Source organism: Bombyx mandarina, chromosome 16 (genome assembly GCF_030267445.1).
Source record: "Bombyx mandarina strain Sakado chromosome 16, ASM3026744v2".
Lineage (NCBI taxonomy): Eukaryota > Metazoa > Arthropoda > Insecta > Lepidoptera > Bombycidae > Bombyx > Bombyx mandarina.
The window spans coordinates 5,163,622-5,183,002 of NC_143222.1; the positions used below are offsets into that span (position 1 = coordinate 5,163,622).

The 19,381-nt window shown below is 33.7% G+C and overlaps 3 protein-coding genes across 5 annotated transcripts in view; 2 read left to right on the plus strand and 1 right to left on the minus strand.

Moving 5' to 3' along the window:
• The window catches only part of LOC149501257 (calcium release-activated calcium channel protein 1), a 79,491-nt gene extending 77,368 nt beyond the window's left edge, over window positions 1–2,123 (minus strand). The window contains exon 1 of one of the 2 annotated variants that reach the window (XM_089733979.1): window positions 1,714–2,123. The gene's annotated coding sequence lies outside the window, so the exon portion shown is untranslated. The remainder of the gene's footprint in view (window positions 1–1,713) is intronic. The other variant, XM_089733976.1, reaches the window with a different exon arrangement.
• LOC149501259 (methyl-CpG-binding domain protein 4) overlaps window positions 1–8,573 on the plus strand; it is a 41,420-nt gene extending 32,847 nt beyond the window's left edge. Inside the window, exon 2 of the mRNA XM_089733983.1 lies at window positions 6,713–8,573. Within this exon, the coding sequence (XP_089590109.1) occupies window positions 6,721–7,437 (717 nt within the window). The 5' untranslated portion in view covers window positions 6,713–6,720 and the 3' untranslated portion in view covers window positions 7,438–8,573. The remainder of the gene's footprint in view (window positions 1–6,712) is intronic.
• Window positions 8,574–11,329: 2,756 nt separating this feature from the next.
• The window catches only part of Kdm2 (Lysine demethylase 2), a 33,284-nt gene continuing 25,232 nt past the window's right edge, over window positions 11,330–19,381 (plus strand). For both annotated transcript variants that reach the window (XM_089733984.1, XM_089733985.1), the window contains exons 1-2: window positions 11,330–11,502; window positions 17,327–17,553. In XM_089733984.1, coding sequence (XP_089590110.1) covers window positions 11,455–11,502; window positions 17,327–17,553 — 275 coding nt within the window. In that variant the 5' untranslated portion in view covers window positions 11,330–11,454. The remainder of the gene's footprint in view (window positions 11,503–17,326; window positions 17,554–19,381) is intronic.

Here is a 19,381-nt window from a genome sequence, read left to right on the forward strand (position 1 = left end):
GAACTTAATTTTTTTTAAAATCCATAACAGCTAAAGAGAACATTTTGATTATTAGAGTACGACTCGTTTTCAGGCGTCAGCAGTTTTAATTATATCGCAGTCTTAATATGATATTGAGTGGCGTGCATGTTAAATTGTTGTATTAATAGAACTTTATATATCAATGCTGACGAGTTCGATGTGTTATTTAAGTTTAAAAAAATCGTTGATCAAGCGAAAGCTATTTTATATTTTATTTTGTTAATTTTATCCAATATCGTATGCTTTTCGTACCTGTTCGCCGGTAGCCTATGGAGGTATTCCATACTTCGCGCGGACGTTTAGGTGAGCTTACGGGCTCAACCTGAGAGAATTGGCTAACACCAGCCCTAGCAAGAGCAGTGCTTTGCAGAATCGACCACCGGATCAGAATCGCGACACTTTGAAAAGATCCGGCAAGAAACTCAGTTGGTCGGGTCTATGGTTTAGAAACCGTTTGTACCAAAGGTACTCAAACTGTTTTGACAATAGACCTGACAAATTCTCCTGAAGCCCTATGGTCTCGCTTCGCCATTACATCATGCCTCCAGATATCGTTTTGTATATTCTCATTCACCCTAACAGCGTCTATATATTGTGCTAGGGTCAGCCCCTTGCATTGCTGACGTTCATGATGGTAACGCCTCATCAACAGGTTGGCCGCATGCTCGTCTGGTCACAAGAGCGATAAAAAAAGATATTGTTCCGGAATCACTGATAGTTAATATTATTAACTAAATTATTCTTCTGTGCGTGTGTTTGTCACTGAACTCCTACTAAACGGCTGGACCGATTTGAATGATTTTTTGTATGCTTGTGGCGCCTTGGATGGTTTGAATTCACAAATTAACCCGGCAGATGGTATATAGGCTATTTATCTTTCCTAGAAATAATTTATATGGCAAAACAACGTTTGCCAGGTCAACTAGTATTATTTAATACTTTTATCGTATACATAATTGAAACGACTCAACATTATTACGAAATAATTTAAGAAACAGAAAATGATGATAGCAAAGCGTACAATTCCGTGGAGTAGGTTTTTTTACAAGTCTCGTAGTTGCAAGGTCATTCTTTTATATTACTGATTATAAATCATAAACTGTTGTTTGGTATATAACGATTTTTAGACATTTATTATACAAACTCAACTTTCCTCGCGTTTATTCAATAAACTTGTTTGCATTTTAAAATATATTCTGATGGGCACACGAAATCATTGCTCATCGGTGTTAGATGAATATAAGAGTATTTCGGATAAATCCGAAGAATAGATATTAGCAACAAAGGCCATCTCACTTTTTAAAACTGCCATGACGATGGTGTTACCCGTGTTACCAACCGATGCGTGCCCAAAACATGCCATACCCTACGATCTATCTAAAACTTTATGTTACTGCCAAACAATACACATTCACAATTAAAACTACTTTTACAGAGGCGGCTGTGACGACGAAATTTGTTGAAACTTCGGAAAAAATATAAATACATAATAAAACGTAAGATTAAACCGTAAAATTAGTTTTAATTGTTGTTTACGATTCGCAAAAACCGAAAAGAAAATATTCATAACAGTTTAAGTTATTTTATTTTAAATCTTCAACTGCTGTATAGTTGGTGTACAAATTAACAAACTAGACTGCAAACATAACTTTGAAAATTCAACCAGTATGAAAAACTAAAAATAAAACTCACTATTTCCTGTATTTGATATAAATGCGAGCATAGCTGTCGATCGATTTACATGTAAACCATATGTAATTCCTTGACCTTCCAGAACCGAAGCACAAGTTAACACCACTACTAAACGTTCTCCTTACCGCAAAACATCGATTCCGAAAACAACACTACTGACTCGACGTGTTATCGTTTGAAAATCGGTTTTACGATTCAAAACATCGACGACGATCAACCGGAACGAATCATAAATGTAACTAAGTTTGCGTATTTTTGTGTTTTTTTTTTCTCTCTCGATTAATCTTTCGTTCGATAAAAGGCGACGTGCTGCCGCGACGGTGCAGCCGTTCGCAATAAGCCAAACGGAAAGAATAGTGATGGACTCGTCGAAGAAAAGCAACCGGCCAGTGTCAAGTTATTTAAACTGTAACATGTCTTTGTATCGATTTACGGAACAGAACTCCTCACGTGGGTAACTTAGGTTAAAACAATAGAACAATTTATTTACTCATTACCTTACCTTATGTACTGGTTGAAGAATGACAGAGTCACGCAGTCGTCAATTTCAATTACAACAAATATTAAATTACTTTTCCGCCTCCTCTATTTAAACATATTCGACGAAAACAGAACCCTTATAATCTAAGTCCTACATTTGTTTTACATAGGGATGAATACTATAATTTTCATTACATTGCGCGTTATAAGACACTAAAGCGCAATGTAATAAACCTAAAATTAAATTGTGGAACAACTAAGATCAAAATTTTATTTACTTATCAAAGAAGACATTTAATAAAACGCATATGGTATAAACTAAACGTATTTGGCTTGTAATGTAATTTAGATTAATAGGTTAATATCGCTCACCCATAGACCCAACTCACTGAGTTTCTCGCCGGATCTTCTCAGTAGGTCACGATTCCGATCTTGTGACAGATTCAGCAAAGAACTGCTCTTGCTAGGGTCAGTGTTAGCAATTCTCTCAGGTTGAGACCGTGAGCTCACCTACCGGTCCGTGAGTAGTTTGAAATAGTCCCTTGTGCTACCAACGATTAGATAGAAAAAAAAAACAAATCGCTCAAGTTGATGTGTTTTAATCAATAATTACCCGAATCAATTATTGCCAGTTGTAAATTTTGAATCACTTATGTACTAATCATGATAAAAGCTGAATAATTCGAAGGAAGAACAGCATTATGTCGTTAGACGTTTCAGTGAGAGGTCACGGCCGGAACAGATATAAGCGAGGGTGTCCTACGTGTGGGCCCGAGCGTCTAAACATAACCGACAATAGCTTTCACTCGTACACAATTTAATCATAATAATTCTCTCACGCATTCGTTTCATTCAATACATCTAAGGGTTTTTGTTATTAATTAACAATAGGAAAATCCTTTCAATTGTATCCGTCCAATTATGTTAAACCAAGTCTAGTATTAATAGAAAAAGGCATGAGTAAGCAAACGTCTTGACTAGGCTTGTAGGTTTGTAATTAATTGTAGTGTTGGAGGGGACAAACTTGATGCGTCTCACGTCCCGCAATCTCTCCCTGCTCGAGGGCATTCTATTGCACTCATTTAATGGACGTCCCACTGTAGTTTTAATTTGGTTGGTCCATCCCTTATGTTGAATTACAATAAAATATTATATATGTATATATAATATATTTAACCACTGGTGGTAGGACCTTTTGTGAGTCCGCACGGGTAGGTACCACCACCCCGCCTATTTCTGCCGTGAAGCAGTAATGCGTTTCGGTTTGAAGGGTGGAGTAGACGTTGTAACTATACTGAGACCTTAGAATTTATATCTCAAGGTGGGTGGCGTATTTGCATTGTAGATGTCTATGGGCTCCAGTAACCACTTAACACCAGGTGGGCTGTGAGATCGTCTACCAATCTAAGCAGTAAAAAAAAAAAATTTAAGTCTTCGTGGCCTAAAGGATAAGACGTCCGATGCATTTGTATCCTAGCGATGCACCGGTGTTCGTATCCCGCAGGCGGGTACCAATTTTTCTAATGAAATACGTACTTAACAATTGCTCACAATTGAGTTCCACGGTGAAGGAATAACATCGTGTAATAAAAATCAAACCTGCAAAGTTATAATTTGCGCAATTACTGGTGGTAGGACCTCTTGTGAGTCCGCATGGATAGGTACCAACACCCTGCCTATTTCGGTCGTGAAGCAGTAATGCGTTTCGACTTGAAGGGTGGGGCAGCCGTTGTAACTATACTGAGACCTTAGGAACTTATATCTTATATAACGTTGTATATGTCTATGAACTCCAGTAACCGCTTAACACCAGGTGGGCTGTGAGCTCGTCCACCCATCTCAGCAATATATATTTTATATAATATTATGACACACACGTAAGCTATTGATTAACGTCACTGCGAACATTTGTCATTGTGAAGGACACAATTATGTAATTATTTTGTGTATGTACACACAGAAAAGTGTCCACATTTCCGCTGTATTATGATACGCCAATTAACACCTGAAATTGTATGTATTTAAATGTACTTATTTAAATGTATTTTTTTTTATTTTTTTTATTTATTGCTTAGATGAGTGGACGAGCTCACAGCCCACCTGGTGTTAAGTGGTTACTGGAGCCCATAGACATCTACAACGTAAATGCGCCACCCACCTTGAGATATTAGTTCTAAGGTCTCAATTATAGTTACAACGGCTGCCCCACCCTTCAAACCGAAACGCATTACTGCTTCACGGCAGAAATAGGCAGGGTGGTGGTACCTACCCGTGCGGACTCACAAGAGGTCCTACCACCAGTAATATATACGAATATATATGGCGTATATATACGAATTTTATAATGGTACATATCTATTTTTGCATTTCAGGTGTTACACAGTTGTGAGACCATTTAAACATGTTTTTTTTTTATTCACATTAAAAGTCGTAATAATAAATTTTATTGCAATAATTATTACTAAGTTTGAAGTTTTTTACTGGTGGTAGGACCACGTGTGAGTCCGCACGGGTAGGTACCACCACCCCGCCTATTTCTGCCGTGAAGCAGTAATGCGTTTCGGCTTAAAGGGTGGGGCAGCCGTTGTAACTATACTGAGACCTTAGAACTTATATCTCAAGGTGGGTGGCGCATTTACGTTGTAAATGTCTATGGGCTCCAGTAACCACTTAGCACCAGGTGGACTGTGAGATCATCCACTCATCTAAGCAATAAAATAAAAAAATGATTATGTCGTAAATATTAGATTATTTTAGAAGTCGTTGTATCTATCTTAAAGCCGAAATCATAACAAGATACAATCCTACTAATCATTAATCACAATATACACAATACTGTAGGCAGCGGCTTGGCTCTGCCCCTGACAGTGCTGACGGTAACCACTCACCATCAGATGAGCCGTCTGCTCGTCTGCCTAAAAAAGAAATAAAAAAATATAAAAAACTCAATAAATTAATATGACTATAATTAGTAGAACCACCCATATTGCATGCGCGTAATGTAATCCATGGGTGTAAAATAAGCCTGTACGGATTGGTACCACCATCTTGTCTGTAGAATCCGACTAGCAAATGCATGATAAAACTACGTGTTTGAAATAACAAGTATGAGTAGTTAATATTGAAATGTTCACTGTGTGTCAAATAATAAGTTATGTTTCAAAATTGAAATATGCAATAATAATTTTAAAAAATAATTTATCAAATGCCTAGTAGATCCTAATACCTAAATCTTTGGTTAAGTAAATAAATACATAAATAAATATGTAAGTATTGAACAGATTTGGGAAATATAATAAATACAAATTCTCAATTTGAATTTCACCTATAGATCATTTTCTTTCCAGGAAATAATTATGTACTATTATAGTAATTTACTTGGTGTTGAGAATAATTATATAATCCTATTCACTTGTAATATTATAAGTGTGAAGTTGTAACAACAATGCGTATTGCCAATGAAACATATTTGTAAAACATGTTTTTGTATGCTGTGAAATTGATTTTTTAGCAATCAATTTAGAAATTAATTTTTGTGATCAAACATAGTTTTTTTTTTATTGCCCTTGTAGGCAGACGAGCATACGGCCCACCTGATGGTGAGTGGTTACCGTCGCCCATGGACTTCAGCAATGCCAGGGGCAGAGCCAAGCCGCTGCCTACCATTGACCAATAAAATAAATAAATCAAATTAAATTAGTATCAATAGCATCATAATACTTTCAAACCGGAATGCTGGACCTGTCTGGGATAAAATTTGGCACGATGGACCCTATGGAATTAGTGTTTGTCCGTTGATCGAAATTTTACTACATATAATGACTGACACATTTATATCTAGATTCATTTTATGTACATATTAAATTTTCGCTTTTGTCCTTTTATGGGCATTTAGAGAAAACAAGACTACATTTTTTGTTTGTTGATAACACTGAAGCTGGTCAATAGCTACATAACAGAAAAAAACAAGCATAAAATCGGTTGAAAAACAAAAGCGAAAATGGTAACTAAGCTGTTATGTCTTTGCCTGTCCTAATATAAAATTAAATCATGAATACCAATCGCAGAATGTGTAATGTGAGACGCTGAAAAATTACTCTTTTACTTTCAATAATTTTATCGTCCTGCGATGGATAGTGTATACCTTCCCTAAAGACAATGATACGGCATCACACACACCTGAGATTTTGACCTCATGTCACCAGATGGAATGTCTATAGACAGATACGGCAGGTAGCGGCTTAGCTCTGCCTCTGACTTTGCTGAAGTCCATGGGCGACGGTAACCACTCACCATCAGGTGGGCCGTATGCTCGTCTGCCTACAAGGGCAATAAAAAAAAAATTCGAGAACATAGAACAACATTTTGCAATTGCGTTATATTACAATAAGTAGGTATATGTATTTTAAACAAATATACTATGAGTCAGTGTAAAGACGAATATGTAGGTAGCGACAATTCAGACACTAGAGAACAATGAAAATTTTCGCTTCTATTAATTTTTGTCTTTTATTTTCAGATTAACTAATGGCGGAATACACGAGCAGGTTTTTTAACAAAGAAAGCAATGAAGCCACCGAAAAAAATGCAACATTTATTCCTGTTTCTGATGCGCAAAATTTCGATTCCTCACAGGATCTAAGTCAAAGTTCCATTGAAGATGCAGATATGCTTAGTCTGTCACAACTTACCATAGAGGAACGAGTGCCGTTTAAAATCCAAGCTTTTTATAACATCACACCCAGACTCATGCCTTGGTCGCCTCATTACATCGTAGAAGAAGAATTCTCTGTAAATCCCTGGGCGATGTTAATAGCAACTATATTCTTGAACAAAACATCAGGGAAAACGGCCCGACCTCACATGAGTGTTTTTTTCGATGAATATCCGACACCTTATCACGTTTTGAGCGATAATCCATCGTCAATAGAAAGGTTTTTTGATACTTTGGGATTGAGGAAAAGGGGCCACATGATTTGGAAGCTTAGCTATCAGTTTGTTTCGTCAAAGTGGTGTCGTGCCAGCGATCTATACGGCATCGGGAAATACGGTGAGGATGCCTACAGAATTTTCTGCCTGGGCCACACAGATTTAGACCCTGACGATAGATACTTAAGATTTTATTTGAATTGGTTGAGGGGTCAAACGGAATTTTTGGAGCAAAACGGCGTTGTAGACTGTGAATCTGTTATCGAGGATCCTGTTACGAAATATTATGGTATCACACTGAGAAATTATCGATAAGTAAGTATTTCGCAAGGCGTAAATGTTCTATGCAACGTTTGGAAGTAATGGTTTTCTCCTATATACGTAGAAATCGAAATGTTTTGAACAAGGTTTCGAAGTGGAACAAGTGCTACTGTAGTTAAAGTTATTTACCACTAAAGAAACATAGCGATTAATTATCTTGTGAGTAGTTAAATCTTTGTGAAGACCTTGACATAAATTCTATTTCATGTAATGAAAAATATCAGATTTATGGTTTAAACTCGATGATTTGTGCGAACTTGACGAAATTATTGTATTTCGTTGCTGTAAAACAGCGGTCGGGGAACCGGGGTAAAATGAAATTCTGGGGGGTAAAAATGAAACTTTTGTGAGTAAAAATTATATATTGAAGTGAAACTTCTTTAGAATATGAATCTCACTCCTGAAAAAAATAATTTAAATTAAAAAAGCTTTTTTATGGGGGCTATATATAAAATTTAAACTAGTTTTTTCGTCTAATAATACAAGAAAAATATCATATGAATTATAAAATAACAAGAAATTATCATTCACTTATATTTTCTGTAGGGGCGATTTTTTTCCTCAACTGTATATTACATATATTACTATTATTAGCGTTATGTATTACTAGGTATTACATTCATAAATTGAATAAATGATGTTTAAATTAAATTGTTTTGTTTTGTTATTGTTTTCTTTTCAAAATTATCATGGAGGCTATAATATGAAAGATGCTAAAAAGCCATTTCAAGCCATTTCAGTCATCAACTTACACAAAAATATTTTGGGGTAATAATTAAAAAAGTTCCCCGACCGCTGCTGTATAGGGAAGCAGTTCGTGCGATTCTCAACTTCAGCCTTCAACAATCTTAAAAATTCGCATTGTCAAGAGGCAATTGAGAGGACGAGAGGACGACAGGCGACACTGATGTATCGAATCCGAAAACTTGTTTAATACGCAAGAAAAACATTCTTGATATTCTCCCGGTTTTCTATCTAGGTACAGCTCAGAGATGTTCATAATGGAAAAAAATAAAAGCTTAGAAAAGCGTTTAAAATAATAAAAAATCCAAATTATTGAAAAAATGAAAAATTATGTGTAATATATTCTATGCGATTATTTTAACCAATAAATCATGAATACCCATCTATTTCTGGTTTTATTCCTAAACCCTTCCGCTAATACATAGCAAAATTTTTATTCAGACTAATTACTATATTAACAAGAAGTGAAAAAGTAACCTTAATGTTGTAATTTCACTATCTCACTATTTCACAATCACTACCTAGTTTAAAAATTACTAATCCGACTATATATATTGAAATATCAAATTTATTCACTATTAACATTTATTATTCATGTTAAATTAATAATTTCGGAACCTAATACTAATATTTATAAAATAATTTAAAAAGACTTCGAAATTCATCCCATAAAATTTTTGTTCAAGCATAGGTATGTTCAATAATTAATTTATCGAATTCATCGGAATCTATGAGTACTAATGCATAACACAAAAACTGCACATACATGCCACGTGATCCATATTTCACCACTAGACAAATTCCCGTCTCTATGAAAGTTTCTAAAAAACTGACGCTCTTCTGCATATTCCTGTTCGTTTAATTTAGTTAAAAACGCATTGGTATGTACTGGCTGAAGTTCCTTTAAAAACGTGGCCATCTGAAAATTCTCTATAAATTCTGCGAGACCTCTTCCTAGTTATTTCACACACAATAATATTAATTGTGAAACTTTCTCAATTTATAGTTTAATAGAAGAAAAAACCTATTGTTCGACTTGAGAATCCGCATAGTCGGATAAAATTTTATAATTTAAAAACATTCATCAGATTTAGACTATATTGGACTATTCTAATAAATTTTTTAAAAGATTAAACAAAGTCATTCATTCTCACTCATTAGATATCGTTCACAGAGATGAGTAGAATGCATTGTAGTATGAATAAATTATGTAAGTTCGTCTTTTTTTGATGTTAAAAAAATGCTCTTTCGAATTAGGTTACAAAATTGTTATTTATAATATTAAATTTAACGTTTAATGTTTCTAAATTGCGAATATATTCTATACTTTATCTAAATAGCTTAGAAATATGTCTTCCGTTGATAAAAATAACTCATGCCAAATTTAAATAATGTTAACAATTAATGTAGGTATGTAGGTCATGAAAATCACTTTTTGTAATAGTACCTATTGCGTCACTATTACAAAAATTATACATAGGTAATTTTTAGCAAAATTAATCAGACGAACAAAATTGAAATATCATACGACACACAAACAACTCATATTATCGTGTAAATAATTTAAAAAATATTATTATTTAATTATAAATAATTAATTATAAATATTATTTAACGTTTATTTATTTTCATTTAATTCTAAACCATAGTTGTCCGAACTTGTTTGATAGTGAATCGCCATTAGTGAAAAATTTGAACTTCAATTTGGCATAAACCAGGTATCTATTATTGTTAAAATTTCAATGTATTTCGTCGGTCATTAAGTGAAAACTGTAAATTCGACTGAAATATTGATAAAGATATGGAAAAAAATTAACAAAAAAACAAAACCAAAATAAAAAAATCTTTAATTAAATGCTCTATTGATGTTACAAATACATTGAAATAGATCATGTTAAGATATTATCTATGAGCAGACCTAATCAGCTAATACTGATGAGTAGTGTATCTACCTACTCATTCAAGGTTAGTGCTACCTATCTTTTGTGTTCATAGTGAAATCGCTCATCACACAAAGTCGACTGAGTTTGTACATGACTTGTCAAGTTTTAATTCTAAAAACTCGGATCCCTATTCCTTGATATTAAAGGTATAAATTTTCAATAAATTTTATAATCAAACATTTTAGATTGTTTTTAATAAACTTTAACAATATTTATGCTAATTATTTTGTGCGCAGATCTATGTTGTGTATGTTTACTGATGTGTATGTTGATTACATAAATATCAATGGCCACTTTATTATTAGCAGTATTTTATTAAATTGTAGCCACTATCACAAAATTCACATGCTAAGTAGGTACCAGTGTTAGCTGATAAATATTAAGTATTAAGTTCACTATTAATGTACCTATATTTGATTGTGCCATAAAAAACTTTTTATTTTTATTTCTATGCAGACATAATTTACGAAAGTTGTGCCCTTTTTGCAGTTTTTTCAGTTAAATAGGTATATATATTCAACTTAGTATATACAAAATATTAAACATTTTAATTATTTGTAATAAAACGTATGAAATAGTTTTTGCATTTTACAATAGTTATTGACACTGTCATGTCAAAAGTCATGGATGGAATGTACGTTTAGTTAACACACCTACTTAAGTAGGCAAGGCAAGCATATAGAAAAGCAGAAAAACATTATTCATAACAATAGCAGACATTAAATGAAGTAGAAAACTATTAGTCATATTACAATACTGTGCCTCACAGTAGAATTTTCGAACAGTGTCTTCTTAAACCTCTGGCAACATTTTTTCGCACGTTTAACACTAAAAGTTTATGTGATATTAATAATTTGTTCTTAAGGAAAAAATCAAACTAAAATAATATTACATAATTTAAATCACTCAGAAATTGTAAAAACATATACCTACTCTCAATAGAGCTGTTGATGGCTTCGATTCTTATGTCCGTACTTTAAAAATACACATTTATCACGAATAAATATTAAACGATGCTTTCTATAGTATAAAACTTTTTGATGAAATTTCCCGTATGCAAATTTTGGTAAAAATATCAACACGATTCTAAAATTTTATCGATGTTTTAAAAACTGCCGCCATAGCTTTTGACAAATAAACCAATAGCGCACGTAACGTTTAGCCAACATTCAACATTTTGTCCGAATGATTGCCCCTCGCAATGTTGGCAGCAGTGTCGTGTATTGCAAATGGTGGATTGCGTTACTTTTTCTTGTGCTCCGAGTAAAATATTTACGTAAAATAGTGTAAATTTGGTTGTGCAGTGTTTCTGACTTATATAAACATGTCGGAAACACTGCCGAATAATAAAAAACAAGTACCAAGACAGCTGGTGAGTGTTTATTGTTATATTTTTACGTATTTAGTCCCGGGTGACGCCATGGTGGCTTTATCTGGGATCACGTAAACATGAAATGGTGCATCGCTGCATCGTGTATCGATCTCATAAATTTAATGGTTTGGAAACTAAATTGCTATTTATGTCCTTTTGCTTAAAATGAGTTGTCCCAAAGGGTCATCGACTTAGTTTTTTGTATCATATTGCGACCGAGTTTTAAAACGCGGCGGCCGTATGCATTCGCGCATGCGAGAATATGTCAAAATCTATAATAGTTCCGGAGATCGTAGCATTTAAAAGTGATGATGATAATGAATATGATGCGCACGACGGCAACGTCCTCCATGTGCGAAGCATTGTGGGCATCTGATAGGGCCGATCGCAGTTCGCAGTGAAGGCGTTTCCCTCCCGCGGGCTCGTGGAGTGCGATCAAGCGGCCCGGGGCGTGCGCGCTGCGGACTGTGACTGCGAAGTGCGACCACACGTCGCGTTCGAGTTTGCTCGGCACTCGGTCGCAATCTACTTTATTAGATATTAGTTGACTAATATTCAACAAAGAATGATATTGGCCTGTAGGTGTAATGTCGATCAACCAAAACACAACTATAATACTTTTAATCAAGGCACACTTGTGGTCTAGCTCTTTGTTATATCACGAAGGTCGAACAAGAGCCCTCGCATCCGAAGTTTTATTGTTACAAGTTGTAAGGAGCGACTTAGGTCTTATTCACTGCTCGTATTTCATTGACCTTGGTCGGTAAAAAATAACCCACTTTGCAACGCCAGCTCGCTTACTTTACTATGCAGGTGCAATGTGTTGTTCAATACTTAATACTTACCTACAACAAAAACCGTGAAAATCAGTACAAAAATATCAAATGAAAGTTGAGTTATTTTATTGCGCAGAAGTGTTTCATATAAATCTGAAAATGGCAAAAACCACTAATGTAATTTTTTGTCTAATGTTTAAACTTTAACGTATTTAAGTTTGTAGAGAAAATAGAGGTACATTAAAAACGCTTAGTATACTTATTACTAAGTAAACTTTGGGCCGAGCACACAACGAATTCGTTTATGGCTTGTCAATCAATTTTTTTTAAATAAAGTAAGAAACCGATAAATAAATAATGGAAAAGAACTTCAGAAGTTCGGCGAGCCTCTATAAATGTGGTATAGCGACTTCACCTTAACTCTCGGAGTTCAAAACTATAAAAGTCACTATGACAAGCAGCGCTGAGTCACAGTGATACCTGCATAGAATTTAGTTAGACAAACTAATTAATAATAACTAATAAAAATATTGGATATTTCTTTTGCTCGGAATTTCGTGTCTCTATTCTTATATGTATACGATTTAGAAGTTAGGTTTAGTCATGCTTCACTAAGCCAAATAAAATGGTTACCAAAAGACCTGTGAAGTCAACATGAAAAAAAAAAAGATTTTTGAGCGTATCGATATGACGCCTTAGTAAAAAAAAATTGGCGTCTATTTTTATTTATCTTCTAAAATACCTAACAAATTACATTACTAGGTACTTTTCACTACTGAAGTAGGGTTCATTAGTTTTCGTGTAATCATTTATCCCCGGTACATTCAGTGTTTTCATCTTTCCTCCCACTTACGTTGAAACACGAATTAACTCCTACTGTGTACTTGGAGTGCTACGATATGTCAAAGGAAAAATACCGAGAGAGAGCATTTTGAAGTGGGCTGCATTGTTAGATATCTATTGAGGTATTAAGACATTTTTATTTTTTCGTAATTGTAATTCTTAATACATGGCTCGACACTGGCCCTCTACACTTTTTTATCAATCTATCTTATCTACCTAGGCATATAATAAAAATGAAATAGAAGTCTTAGGTTATAAAATAATGGCAAAGGGGCCTTATGATCTGTGTTGTGAAATAAATCAGTGTTTTTATTTCCTTCATTTTTGGTCATTCAAGCATAATCTACTTAAAATTAATTTAATATGTTTAAGGAGTATGCTTAAACTTAAAAACTAGATAAAACATGGAAACAGGTCGTGTCTTTAGAATGGTGGGAAATAGAGATATGACAATTAACAACAATATTTTTCAAAACGAAGAATAACCAATACAAGCTGAGCTCCGTAAATTCTTATTATTTACACACTTGGAATGACCCTGTGGGACATAAAATAAATATAATCAATAAACACATCTCTGTTCTAATAAAGTTTCGAGTATCATAAAAAAAAATATAATAATTTATGTTTTCAATACAATTTTCAATACAAATACCAAACTCACTTAGGTGGTAATGAAGATTCATTCTATAAGTAAAAACATAAATTAATTGGTTTGAGGTACGGAATACGGTTTAGGGTTCTCAGTTTGCCGCCATTTTGTGATAAATATCTGTAATCTGTGCTATAAATTATTTCTTTTATGTCGTACATTTAAAAATAGGAAGGAAGCTATCAATTATGTTAACGATGAAAAAAATTAATGTCACGTTGACAGTGAGGACACGAGTAAGTAGTTCATTGCGTAAAATAAACTTTATGGTTTTCTTCAAAATTTATGGTAACGGAATGATTTTCATGCCATCTATCGTGTGTTGTTGGTACTATGCCAAAACCCTTTTCTGAAGTGTCAACAACTGTTCAGCTGTTTCAGATCAATTGGATATAATGAAAAGAACACGAACAAACAAACAAACTTACAAATATTCCTACAACATGTCTTTTGTGTTTCTGTTACAGATTAATCAGTAAAATAATCCTTAAATAAAAGGTTTTCATTCAGACAGTAGATGAATTATACTTAGCTTTGAGGCTTGTTTCGTATGTGTTGTTGGCACCAATTCCTAAGGAAATCCTATCTTGGCCGTTTTGCTTAATGATCGATATAAAGAAAAAAATTAATAGTAGGCAGCAGGCATATTATAAAATAAATCATTTTCCTTAATTAAATACAAAACAGTTGACTCAATTCTTTTTTAATCGCTAACACATTAAACATTTTCAATCGAAGTTAAAATACCTGAATCATTACACACGAAGGACATATTAATAATTACAAATATTGCATATAGTTAAATACGAAAAAAAGTACACGTTCAAAGTCGAGATTTTCTTGGAACTGAGTCGGCTCATTCTGTTGTACATTTGAAATATAAACCAAACGATTCGCAATTCGGTAGGCACTAGAGAGAAGGCAGGTCGACACTCCAGACAGTTTGGAACCGTAAGCCAGCGATGTTGGACACGCTCGTTCTGTATCCGCATAACGGAGATTAGAATTGGCGCTGCTGGAAATTGCGCTTAATTCATTTCCTTTCTTACAAATTTCTAACGATTTGGCCAACACTGTGTTTTTACGCGTCGATTATTGGTTATTTTTGAGGAAATATACTTGGTTGTTAATTTTGTGTGTGTGTGTGTGTATGTGTGTTTTTTTTTTTTTTTCGGTAACCTGATATGGATCTTCTAAATGGTACACGTGTAAGTTCAGCGTGATTTAAAGTTAATCGTTTTAGTTTTGAGTTAAGTATTATTACGCGGGAAATGTTTTGTTTCACAACAATTGGTAGGTTTTTTGTATATGTATACATATTGAATTAAATTAAAAATAAATGTAGTAAATTTGTGTCGAATTAAATACTCGATTTACTTGCGTATCAGTGACTAGAGTATGTTATGAAATTATTATCTTTGTATTATAACATCGGTTATCTTCAATTAAGACTGTCTGTACGTTGAGTTTGTTTTACAAAACACTTTACGGCCTATTTATGTGACCCTGACTATAAAAAAAAAAAATCACATGTTTTTGTATGTTTGATATTTCAAACATCACGCAAAAACAGGTGAGCCGATTTTAATGAGACAAAGTATACTTGTATACTTACGTTACATTTTATCTACGGTGACAGGAGTCTGAAATGTAAATGCACATTTTTCACAATTAGGTTTCAATATAAGGCAAGCTTCCTTTTCAATCCCATATATTCATATTATTGTATTCTAAGCTTAACACGGATGAAGTCACGGAACACCAGGAGCTTTCTAGTAATTAGTCTTATGCGTTCATTGTCGTACGCACCTATATATAAAAATAACTCTGGGATAAATGTTAAATAGCCACTCTCACATCTATACTAATATTATAAAGAGGAAAGATTTGTTTGTTTGTTTGTTTGTTTCGAATAGGCTCCGAAACTACTGGACCGATTTGAAAAATTCTTTTTCCATTAGAAGCCGACATTGTCCCTGATGAACATAGGCTACTTTTTTTTTTTTTTTTTTGTTTCATGTGTGTTTTAATGTTTCCGAAGCGAAGCGAGGGCGGGTTGCTAGGATTATATAAACAGAAAATTCTATTGACATTGCTGGAATCGACCAAAATGGGAAAATTGGATTATTCGAACGCTTGTTTATTTTGCAAAAATTCTAAAATGCCTAATTACAATCTTCGTTCATACATCCTTGCCGTATTCTCTCAACAGCATTTTTAGCTATAAAATAAATGAAACAATCCTTTTTTAACTATGCGTGCTACTTTTATAGTAGGATAAATTTCATACATATTTGAGGGTTTAAAAAATGAATCGATTTTGAAAAACTGTATTAAGGAGTTTATCACGTGACACTTGTGACGTCACAAGTACTGAATTACAACAGAACAACTTTACTAGCAAGCAATGCTCTTGTCTATTCAACTATAAGAGTTTTGGCCGATCTTTTTGTCAATTTGTCTGCCTATCTTTGATTAGAACTATGAATTTAAATGTTAAAGATACATTTAGTTACAATAATGAAAGATTTCTTAATAATTTTGAAATATTTCTCTGATTTGCCCAGTTACAATTTGTACAGATTTTAGTGACAGGGTTTCATGTCTAAGTTTATTTTTTAATTTTTTTATTGCTTAGATGGGTGGACGAGCTTACAGTCCACCTGGTGTTAAGTGGTTACTGGAGCCCATGGACATCTACAACGTAAATGCGCCACCCACCTTGAGATATAAGTTCTAAGGGTCTCAGTATAGTTACAACGGCTGCCCCACCCTTCAAACCGAAACGCATTACTGCTTCACGGCAGAAATAGGCAGGGTGGTGGTACCTACCCGCGCGGGCTCACAAGAGGTCCTACCACCAGTAGATTCGTTTCGTAAGTTAGTAAGATTCGTTTTTAGTGGTATAAGTTAAGTAAACTTGTATATAGCAACATTTTGTTTCTAAGATGACATCACAATAGGTAATTAGTAATTAAAAAAATGCAATGTTTTTAAGATTCGTCTTGAACTTTTCAGTCTAGTGTAGCAGCCACTGAAGATATTTCCCAAAAAATAAATTAAGAGAACAACACCGTGTTTAGCCGAACCTGTCTTAATAACCGTTTTTTTCCGGTTGCTTTATTTAGTTTGTTTGAGAAGCACTCGAATACTTCTAGATCGATTTTATTGAAAATATAATGTAAAACATAAAATGGCAGATCTGATGTGTGTTAGGAATGTAGTTTCAATAGTTTTTTTTTTCAAAAATCGTCTTCTGCTTTACTTTAATTCTTGTTTAAGTTTTATTCTTGTTCTTGAGTTAAATATTATATCAATCAATTAAATAAATCTTATTTTTAAACATTGTCGCATAGGTAGGTATCTTTAATTCATTGGAACTAATAATAATAATTGTAAACTCTTGATTTAGAATCACTTTAGTATTTTTAAATTGCCGTGATAAGAACAACTCCGATTTCTAGTACAAGATAAATCTTCCTAGAATCATTTAATAATGTTTTTTGTATTTTTCTATTTCTTTACTAATTTTACTAAATTCTTTAATTAACAGCGTGAACGCAAGCACAGGAAGCTTTACTCCGACGAGTGGGCGCTCGGCGATGATGAGGCGGAGGGCGGCCGGGGGTTTTCACTCGCCGATAAGTTGGAGAGTCAAAGATTCGAGCACACCGACGCAGTCCTGGAGATGCAGGGCACCGATCTCACTGTCACATACTTGCAGAAGAATGGTTTTACAACTCCCTTGCTGTTCAAAGAGAAAACTGGTCTAGGATTGAGGTAAGAGAGAGAAAGAGAGAGAGAGAGAGTATTCTTTATCGTACATCAACAAAATAAAGCGAAACATTAAATACAAAAAAAGGTACAATTGGCGGTCTTATCGCTAACAGCGATCTCTTCCAGGCAACCATCAGGTGGAAAAGAATCGTTTGGAAACTAATTATACGTGGTGTACCAATCAATTGAAATATATATACACATACATACATATAGAAATTCCTTACATATATACATTTATAAATATACATATAAATTCACAATGAAACGTAATAATAATTTTGCTTCTTTATACATAAGAATAAACAATTGGTAAATGAGTACAAGAGGTAAATGAATTAATTTAAAAAAGGCTATTGTCTTTTCTAATAGGAAATATTAATAATACAAGCAAGTACCCGTAGTACTTTTTGACTTCGTTAAAACATAAATGAAAGTAATGAAGTTATTCCGTAAAAATATTTTTGTTAAAAAAACCATTTTTTCCGTCTCTGGCTTGCTTGCAACGATTTGAACGTGACTGATAAAGTTTAGTGTTTCGGTTAAATTGTTTCATACTTTAAATTTTCTTATTATTAATGTTCTTAAACGTATATCGAAATACCGAATAATACGTAAGTTTTAATTACGCAATTATAAGGAACTTGCTGATGAGTTTACCTATTACTATAATAAGTTACTTTAGTAACCTATTAATATTATATATCGTTTTATTAGTATACTAGCCGTACTCGTCCGCTTCGCTGGGCATTTAAAATTAACATTATTATTTATTGTCATTACTATTAGGGAGTCCAACACTCGTATAAATATTAGCCTATTCATTAAGTACATGTATTTTCTACATGGATACCAAGTTTCAAGTCAATCGGATTCACGGTTCAGTAGTTATAACGGAACATCCGTAAAAACCACTGTAGATTTATAAATATTTACTAGTCTACTAGCTGACCCGGCAGACTTCGTAGTGCCTCAATCGATAAATATAAGACGTAAACTTTTGTATAAAATAAACTTAAACCATCAAAAGGAATCCGTCCAACGGGGGACACATAAAAATAAAATTGTTATTTTTATTTAATTCCGAGCATTTTCATATTTATCTACCTTTTAAACCTTCTCTGGACTACCAAAAATAATTCAAGACCAAAATTTGTCAAATCGGTCCAGCCGTTCTCGAGTTTTAGCGAGACTAACGAATAGCAATTCATTTTTATATATATAGATAACATATAGTCGTATATGGTAAGTATTTAGAAAGCAAGTATTAGAACAGTAACTTGGTCTTTATAGTGATTCTTGTACGTTCTCTTTGTGTAGTTCATACGTAACGCCAAGTTTCCCGAGGGACCGCTCTGGCGGTATAACTTTATTCTCGTAACGAACTGATATGATACATGATATTATGTATACCCGATGGACTATATAGAATTGACAATTGAAGACATGAGTGGATGAAGGGGATATGATAAAATTTGTTATTTTTGAGAAAACGGGCAACAAACATAAACATCATATGCAATTTCTAAAGATAACCCTTAAACTCGGGGCTTTAAGGTCTTATATGGTTTATAAGCACATAACACTTTAATTCAATGTAAAAACTCAAAAATCTGATAAAAATGTACTTAACCCTTCCATCCACTCATGTCTTCAATTATCAATGGTATTATCACGTGGAAAAATCTATCCAAAAACTGATTTGAGTTTTATTATAAATAGTTTGTAATATCATCTTTAGGCTGGCAGATAGATAGGCAAAACGGTGCTATCAAAACCCGGCTTTTGGAAACAGGATTTTTTGGTAATATGTCGACGAGATAAAAGAGAA